The sequence below is a fragment of the Coenobita brevimanus genome, chromosome 104 (assembly GCF_032717465.1).
Source record: "Coenobita brevimanus isolate Jiangsu-jjx chromosome 104, ASM3271746v2, whole genome shotgun sequence".
NCBI lineage: Eukaryota > Metazoa > Arthropoda > Malacostraca > Decapoda > Coenobitidae > Coenobita > Coenobita brevimanus.
In genome coordinates, this window is record NC_137057.1 from 23,557,397 (window position 1) to 23,567,430 (window position 10,034).

General features: G+C 40.7%; 1 protein-coding gene across 1 annotated transcript in view; it reads left to right on the forward strand.

Moving 5' to 3' along the window:
• Window positions 1-1,576: 1,576 nt before the first annotated feature.
• Window positions 1,577-10,034, forward strand: part of LOC145416052 (putative glutamate receptor) — a 69,725-nt gene continuing 61,267 nt past the window's right edge. Inside the window, exons 1-2 of the mRNA XM_080285151.1 lie at window positions 1,577-1,639; window positions 9,150-9,282. Of these exons, the coding sequence (XP_080141277.1) occupies window positions 1,577-1,639; window positions 9,150-9,282 (196 nt within the window). The remainder of the gene's footprint in view (window positions 1,640-9,149; window positions 9,283-10,034) is intronic.

Consider the following 10,034-nt stretch of genomic DNA (forward strand, 5'->3'; position numbering starts at 1 on the left):
TCACTGATCTAATACATTGTTTGTAGGGTAGAGTGTTTCTTTTTTGTTGCCCCAAGTCTGTCCCTGTAATTGCCCTAACTGTGTTGAGTCTGGGGTGTACCGTTTCTTGATGCCTTGTAGGTTACTCGTATGTGGTCCCTCAACGTAAATCCAGTGTGTATGTAACTCCAGGGATGTTAGTGGATGGTGTGTGTGTAACACGGGTACTTTGTTAAGTGTGACATTGGGGGTGTCCCCGTGCTCATATTTGCTGCTACTGATGAATGTAGTAGTGGATGAGGCTGGAGCTACCGTCAGCCTGTTGTCCTGACCCCATGTTCCTATTGTGTTGTAGGTGGTCTTTTTGCAGTGTGCAGGTTGTGCCTGCGATGTGGTGCGTGGTTGATATGGGCATGTCATATGCAGTTGAGGCAGTGTTTCTGGGAGTTGGGGTGTAAGAATATCACGCGTGAATAGGTTGAAGTATGAACAAAAGAACATAGCCTCATGTATCTCCGTTAGGGATGTTACTTGTTCGTGATTACCTGCCTTGGAGTGTAAAATATGCTTGTTTTCCAGTTTAATTGCTGGCAAACCAGCATTTGGTGTTATTCTCCGTAGTTGTGTTTCAGATTATAATGATTGGTTTGCGTCGAAGGAAAGCATCAAGGAGTTAACTTGTATTTGTTTTTTTGTAAGGAGTGTACATTGTACGGGTCGTGCGGGATTGATGCCGACAGATACGTGGTGTATGACATTTGAATAAGGTGTTTGTAGAGTCTATTGCTAAAAAGCCATGTTGTTACGAGTCATGATGGACAGAAGGTGTGATTTTCTTAAGTATTATGAGTTCAGTTATCTTGGATGGCGAGCTTAGTAGTGTTGTGGGTCCTTACGGAGAAAGGTGTGTTGGTTTTCTGTTCAGTTCAATAATGGTGTGACTGTTCCATATTTCCAAATGCTGGGAATAATAAAATGTGCTTACTGTATAAGTAGTTTCTGAAGATTCGGAGGGCCTGGATCCCGTTTGTTTCTAAATGTTTCATGTCTAGGTTTCCGATGCCATCCGGCCCTGTGTTTGTAGAATACCTGTTTCCTAAATAATGTGACATTCTTCTCTGGAGTAAATGCCAAGTTGAAAGGACTGTCTGTGCAATGAAGGTTCCTTATCAGACTCAGTGCATGTTCGTTTAAGGTGACATAGGTTTACACAGATTCACTGATATGTCTACTTGTTCCTTGTAAGAAGGGGATGTGTTGTATTACACTGGAGATGATGGTGGCTTGGATCTTAGAGGTGCTTGGTTATGATTTAGAGATATTTGTCTCTTTGGAGTTTTTTTTATTTTTTTTTTTTGATATTATTATATTTCCTCATTTCTTGTGCCTGTTTGAAGATATGCTTGTTGCTTGCTGTAGGTATTATGTTATATAAGTTTAGGGAAATATGTATACTGTATACTTACCTGTAGTTCTTTGTGCTGCTAATATATTATTGTCTATTATCATTATATACCAAAGTAGGCTCTATACACATATAAATTGCTGTAAATAAGTGATGTATACGGTTTTGTGTGTTCATTGTTTCTTGGGAATTATGGGTACTGCTTCCAGCTCTTTGGTTCAATTTGAGTGGCGTCTGGGGCTTAGACGGGTGCTGGTAAGTGACTGTTCAGATATAGAGAGCATCTCTTTCTCGCTATTTCACCAGTTATCGCCGGGAGGCAACGTTGTGAGTACTTTATTCATGATGATTTTTATGTACACCGTCATAAATAACATTGTTTTATTTCATATTGTGATCTGTTGCAAGACAATAGTTTATTATGTGTAGCACAATTATTTTATCTTTAACCCCAGCTGTGTTGTGGCACTGTCATGTTATAACTTATCCGCTTCATATGTTAGTCATTATGTTTCATATGATTATCATGTCTTTGGTGAACTGAGTTGAAAAAGAAACCTTTGTTCTCTGGTCTAAACACCCCCGACTTATTAAAATAATATGGTTCTGCCACATGCTGCGTTGCTTGGCTGGTGAGCCATTTGAACAACGTGCCGAAACTTTAATATGAATCTTTTGGAGGTCACTAAGAAGCAACGAGCTGCAGCTAAGTTACTTTTGTAGCAGAAAATGATGCTAGCTTAATCCAGTCAGGGTATAAAAATCCATATTGTTCTCCATTAATTGGTTTTACCATAAGTTTTATTTGTCCGTCAGTTAAAAAAAGATTATTTGTTTCGCTAACCCTGAACTCTAGCAGGAAATATATTTTATAGAACATTAAGGGAAAATTTAATTTCTTCTGGGAATGTAAGAAATACATCAGTATTGACCTTTTTGTACAATACCCTGAATGTCCATGAGTTTAAAAAATTTCCATGCACCCTAGGGATGTACCGGATGTCATAATTTAAACATCCGCAGATGTGGATGTGAATGCGGATATCATGTTTCTGTATCTTGCGGATGCGGATGCGGATGCAGATGCGGATGTCTGTTTAAAAACTGCGGATGCGGATGCAGATGCGGATGCGGATGTTTTCAGGATATTGTTGCATAATCATTTAACTAAAGCTCGGCCCTTGGAGACAGCTGCCTATCCCTTATCCCGACCTTGGGAACTGATTTTTTCCTACTTTAAAACATTCATAATTAACCCAGCTACTGTAAAAAATACAGTGTTTTGAGATAGTGGTACTTGCTGCACATTTCATTAACTTACTGTGACACTTCCCTAGCCATAGTCTCCATAACACACACACACACACACACACACACACACACACACACACACACAGCCATACACACCAGTATACGAGTAAATGCATTTTGACTTCTATTAACCCTGTTAGACATTACAAAGTACCAAGGTAAGCGTATTACCCATACAACTCTTATCGACTTGGTGGAGTTAATCACAGCACTTTGGTTTTGTGCAGACCAAAGCACTATAGAATAACTACAAAACTTTCGCCCTTATGACTGCCTACCAGGGTAAACAGTAAACACAGCAGGCAAGTCGCATCACAGAAAAACACTAATGAGATTGTTTATAACGAAGGCATAGTATTTTGTATATCCACCACATCCGCTTTATGTTTCATTCGCAGTTTTTTATAGCTCGCAAAGCAACGTTGGGTCTGGTTAGTACTTGGATGGGTGACCGCCTGGGAACACCAGATGCTGTTGGCATAACGTTCTCCCTATGTGTCAAGTGGGGTTGGTGGAGGATTAGTGCCCCTCCCTGTAAAACAATTAACTCTAAGCCCTTGGCCACCCCGTTTGGGATACATGGCATCTGACAATGAATGAAAAAAAAAACTAATTAAAAAATGCCACAGATGCCGTTGGTACTGGTACAGCAAAGCGTCATTTGACTCTGGCGACCATTGAGGGGTTAATAGAACTAATCATTATGTTAAAATTTATTAATAATAATGTTGCAGATGAGTAGCTGACAGCTTGAAACATGCTATATCCTAAGGTCTATAGCTGAAGAAAATAAAACTTTTACTTATGTATTTTTTTATTTTTTTTTTATTGCTTAGTAAATAAGGGTAAATGTTCGAAAAGCAGTTAATAAATTGTGGGTCAGTTTTATGATCCTCAATAGTTGGTCAAAATGAGAGTAACACGGAGCGAGTTGGTCTAAACTGACGTTAAACCTCCTTCCCATCACAAACTCCTCCGGCCATCCATGCGTCTGAGACAGTTTTTTTTTTTTTCATGCGAGGAAGAAGGAACCAAAGTCCATGAGCCCGCAATAACAGTTCCCTCCAAGAGAAAAACAAAATGCAAGAGAGAGCCAAATTCAAGATCCGTTCATTTCGAGATGCCTGGACACACTGCGTTTGAAAGACTGGAGATCATAGGAAGCAGGAAATACAGACAGAGGGAGACAGTTCCAGAGATGACCTGTTGCATAAATGAAGGACTGGGAGTAACGGTTAACTCTTGCATTAGAGAGGTGGACAGAAAAGGGATGAGAGTTTGCTGCTAGACGGGTGCTACGCGCCCGTCGTGTAGGTGGAGGAATGCATGCAGACAGTTCAGAGGAGCAGTGACCATTAAAGTAGCGATAGAAAAGAGATAAAGATGCAACAGTGCGGCGAAGAGACAGAGATTGAAGGGAGTCAGTAAGAGGAGGAGAGTTAATGAGACGAAAAGCCTTTGACTCCACCCTATTGAGAAGATCTGTATGTGGGGAGCCTCCCCACACATGAGAGTTGTACTCCACACAGGGGTGGATAAAACAACTGTATAGAGTCAACAACTGTGCAGGGGTAAAGAAAGAACGGAGTCGGCTTAGCACACCCAATCTCTTGGAAGCAGATTTTACAAGAGATGTAATATGATCTTTCCAAGATAAGTTCCGAGTAAATGAAACCCCAAGCATGTTCAAGGATGATGCAGGATTAAGCTGAATATTATTAAACATTAGTGGGTATACCTGTGGAAGATTTAGACGGGTTGATAGGTGTAAGAACTGAGTCTTAGATACATTAAAAACAACAAGATTATTTATACCCCAGTCAGAGGTACAAGCCAAGTCAGCCATTAGGTGTGCCATAGCCTCATCCCTTGTTTGTTGAAGTAACTGCTGAGATGGGCGTTACGGGAACCGAATGAAAGTACATTAGTGTGATGAGGCTGTTATATTCAGTCCTTCATGGCACTCGTTTTGCTCTCTTGTGATTTTCTTCATATCTGAAGAGACTCTTGAATAGAGAGGTTATACACATCTTTTTATTAACCCGTTCAATGGTTATAACAGAAGGAATAATAGAAAAATAGTTCATCTTTAAGGTCAAGCATCATGACATACATCATCTTTACACTCACACTAAAGTAATCTTTGGTTTTCTACAAATCACTGACTTTCTTCAGATACACAGTTTTACTAATTGTTCACTTAAACTTTCCTTGTTTATATGAAAAACACAAAATAAAAAGCTTAAGGGTCAGTTACACAAATCAGCTGATGATTTAAGTGTTAGCCAGGTCCAGCTAGCTGTGTTTACACTCGACGGAAGCAAACTCTCACATCATTAGACAGAAACAAATGTAATATTTGATGACACCCTTAAATCAATCTTTTAGACTTTGGTCACTCACTGTGCAAATGGTAGATAAGGACTATTTGCAAAATGTTAGGCCTAAAGTAGAGTCTGGCAGTCAAAGTGTTATAACGTCCGAACTTTTTGTCACTGTGAGTCTCGTTGATGTATATAATCGCACCACAATTGCAAGGTCTGTCATTTGCACATTTTTCAAATTTTGCGTGTGATTTTTGGTACGTATACACGGGTCACATTCCTCTACAAGATGCCAGGCAGGGACAATACCTTACCCTGCATGACCTCCCTTCCCCTGCACGCCATTGTTTCGGCAATTCACCTGTTACAAGTGACCTAGCCAGTAAAGACATGTCATGCCACAGTATAAAATCCAAGGCCAGAGTGATTCCCCAATCGATGACAATGTGGAGGACAAAGTTTACCTAGCATTAGAGGAAAATAGCAGTCAGAAATGATGATCAGGTAATGTCGCCAAAAAATGTCAGGTATATTGATGTGGCTGGTGAGTGAAACAATGCTTATATTGCCTATATTATAACTGTGTGAAAATCAATATACTCTCATACTACGTATAAATTCGTACCAAATAGATAAATACCGTTTATGAGTGGTGTGGAATAGTTACTCTCCCACAGAACTCGTTTTCTTTGAAGCCAGCCTGATAGAAAACCCATTAAGGTAAGGGATACTGCTATCTGTACTCAGTATTTTAAACCTCAGGTGAGTGATTTCTCTATGAATTTTCGATACTTCTCACCAAAAGCGGTTTGAGCCAAAAAAAAAAAAAATCCAAAATTGGTCGGGATTGGGGAGAGTCAGTGGCAGAAAATTGGTCGGGAAGGGGCAGGTTAAAGGGATGATAGGCCTACCTAGAGGAAAAACTCTGTGCTGCCCCTCTTCACTTGATGCCCTGAGCACGTTATCATTTTCAGTGCTGGATTTATAAGAGGCCTTAATCCTGTTAGGGGTGGCCACAAAGAAATCTCCTCCATGTCACTCTGTCTCCCACCATTTCACTGCTCTGCTTCATGCTCACATCCCCCTCTCTCTTATACCTCTCCACTCCATCCCTCCATCTCATCCTTGGCCTCCCCCTTCCTCTCCCCCACTCTGCCTCACTCAAATACACTTTTCTCGTTAGTCTCCCGCTCTCCATCCTCTCCACATGACCAAACCATCTAAATGTATTTCTCCTAACGCTTTCTATCATATCCACATTCACTCCACAATGGTCCTTCAGTTGTCATTTATCAGTCGTTTTCTCCATGCAGCTCCACATAATCCACGCATATAACTTATTTCCACTGTTCTCACTTCTGACTTGTGTCCTCCTAACAAGGTCCAAGCTTCAATTCCATACGTTAGAGCTAGTATCACAATACTGTCATGCAACGACTTTTTTTTTTTTTATTTCCATGTTCACTTCCCTGTTTCTTATCACTGCTTTAAAAGAACCAGCAACCTTTCTTCCTTGTTGTACCCTTTTCAGCACTTCACCTTCCATACTTCCAGCTTTACTTATCACTCCAGTCAAGTACTTAAATGTACGCACATTTTCCATTTCCACATTCTCCAACAACACTGAACATTCAGTGACTTCATTTCTCTCGAAGACCATAACTTTACTCTTCCCTGCATCCACCTTTAGATTCTGTTTCTTACAAACTCTTCCAGACTCATTCACCAAGCCTTGCAGTTTCCCTTGGTCATCACTTAACAATACAGCATCATCTGCAAACAACAGTACAGGGTGTTTCCAAATGCTGCCCTCTCTTATTGGGGCCACCCCAACAAGCCCTGCCCTACCTTGTATCTCTTTTATTACCCCGTCCATACACAGACTAAATAACCATGGAGACATGACACATCCCTCCTTCAGTCCAACATGCAAATAGAAAAATTCGCTCATTTCAATATCCACACACACTGCAGCCTTAGCACGCTCATATATCTCTTCACGGCATTCAACAACTTCCCATTTACTCCATATATTCTTAATATTTTCCATATTCCTTGTTTATCCACTATATCATATGCATTCTCCAAATCAATGAAGGCTGCATACAACTTTTTCCCCGTCTCTAGAAACTCTTCCACTAAACCTAAGAATGAATATCTGACCTACAAAACCTCTTCCTTTCCCAAAAACTCCCTGTTCTTCTCCAACTAATTCTTATGTTATATCCCTAACTCTGTCAATAAGAATCATACAGAATATATACTTTTCCTGTTGCACTGTGAAGACAAATCCCGCTATGATTACCACACACTTCTTCAATCATTGACTTCCGTTCATTCAGTTCACTTGCCAAGTGTACCTGTGGATTATTTTGTGCCTAAAGAGGTTATTGGCTATCACCAACGCCCTCCTAGTACAAATGTCTGCTAGAGCACTGCCATTCTCATCCACCTCTTTGGGCACACCCCACTAATCAACTACTCCATCCATCTTCACATTCCCGACTTTTCCATTCATATCTCCAATCAATAACTCTCTCTTATTCCTTTCAAACTTTTCTGTGCACACTTCCACATTTGCCCAGAACTCTTCTATCACTCAACTTCCACGATCTTGAGTTGGCGCATACACACACACACACACAGTCGCCCACATTTATAGTCCTACTTTCTGTGTTAGTCTTACGCACACAGTCCTTGGGCCAACTGATCTATATTCTCATATAATCTCCTTCCATCTCTTGCATACAACAGTACATACTCCTTTTATCCTCTCATTCTCACCAACCCCCGCGCATATATCTCATCCGTACTTCCACTCTCTCACACTCTCATCTCCCCATTTAGTCTCAGTTATTCTACAAATGTCCACTTTTGCACCATTAAGCACCTGCCAATCGCTCTCTCTTTCACCTCATCATTCGCACCCCTGACATTCCATGCCACAATCCGTACCGTGTTCTTTTTTCGGTCCTTAGTCATCACCTGTTGATCAGTCCTAGTCCGAGGCATCTTGTTTTAATTAACTGTTTTCCGGAGAGGAGCCCTAACCCTTCGCCAACTCACTTGTCGTCACGTAGGGAATACGTGTTGGTTGATTATAAGGTTACCACCCAGCGTTGGAAATGATTTCCTGGTTTACAGGAAATCATTTGGCTTGCCACTCAGTGTAGCGCTACCCTCAAATAGAATGCCGTTACACCAGGTGGGTGGAGGATTGGCGCCCCCACCCATCACAGTATATATCTGTCTATCTATGTGTTGAAATCTGTTTGGAATAACAATATGCTTTCGGTGTATACTAAAGAAAAAATTTACAAGTCCATGGTTAGACCAAGTTTAATTTATGGGCATGAGTCATGGTACAGTGCAGTTGCAACAGATCAGAAAGTATTAGGATTTGCGAATAAAGTACTGAGAAGGATTCTTGGGGTAAAGTGGCAAGACAGAGTTACAAAATAATGAAAGAGTAAGGGATATGACGACAGTGGAACCAGTTAATGAATATGTGAGACTGTCTTGCTGGACTTGGATGGGACACATATATAGAAAAGAAGGCAGTATAATACAGAATGTGCCAGAGTGGACTGCTAGAGGTAGACGAGGAAGAGGTAGGCCGAGGGAAACCTGGTTGAGGACAATGAAAAGAGAAGCGGGAGAGGAGTGTTGGTGGGACCTGAAGGAGATGGCAAGAGACAAATATTGGTGAAGCGAGTTCATCAAGGCCCTATGCATCCCGTGGGGTGCCACAGGAAATTATTGATTGATTGATATATTTATTTATTTATTTATTTATTATTTATATATGCACATATATAAAGCGCTAGATAGATAGAGAGGTGGGGAGCAGAGGAACCCCAAAGACAGCTGATATACTGGGAACCTCCTAAAAATTGTGACTAGATTATTAATCACTGCTATATCGACACCAATGGCAGTAGCATAATCATGCATTAGGTGACTCCGCTGGCAGTTCAGTAAAGGGATTACATTACTAACCCCCTATAGTTTGAGCAGTTTCTCCGAAAATCAATATAGCAAGAACAAAACATATGGTATGGAGCGAAATGGTTAAGGTGAACGAACCGTACTAGAGTACGACGCTAAATTGTTCTTTCTTTCTTCCCCAGATCCTGCCACCTGGTATTCCACTAACAAGACAGCAGCTACTTACTGACAGATTTACTGATTTTGGAGGGCGCACTCTAGAAATGGCCACTTGGGTAGCTGACTTTCCTATCCTCTACTGGTCTGACTCGACAAGTAAGGTCAATCATTTTAATGGTTTAATTACTGCATTCAGAAGCCATCGTTGCTTAAGCTGACCATGAAAGTATGTCACAAAATATTGTAATAAACAGTTGCAGGCAGAGCCCCGCTGTTCAGGTTAATCCCACCAAGTAGAAAGCATTGAAAAAGAAGTACTTATTGTACTACGTCATTATACTCGTATGTAAACATACATGCCCGTACCCATTCTCCCCTGTTGAAGTATCTCAATGACATGTACAAAATGACTACAAAATAATAATAATAATAAATGTATTAAAATCCATTTGCATTCAGACCCAACAATTTTAATTTCGATCGAAAGCATCTGCAGCTTTTATTCTTTGTCAGGATTAGTTAGTTCATGGAAAGTTAGTGATGTGAAAAGAATGCTTACGGAACAGTTTTTTTTTTTTTTTTTTTTTTTTTTCGAGGAAGAAGGAACCAAAGGCCATGAGCCCGCAGTAACAGTTCCCTCCAAGAGAATAACAAAATACAATATAGAGCCAAATTCAAGATCCGATCATTTTGAGATGCCTGGACACACTGCGTTTGAAAGACTGGAGATCATAGGCAGCAGGAAATACAGACAGAGGGAGACAGTTCCAGAGTTGACCTGTTGCATAAATGAAAGACTGGGAGTAACGGTTAATTCTTGCATTAGAGAGTTGGACAGAAAAAGGATGAGAGTCTGCTGCCAGACGGGTGCTACGCGCCCGTCGTAGAGGTGGAGGAATGCAAGCAGA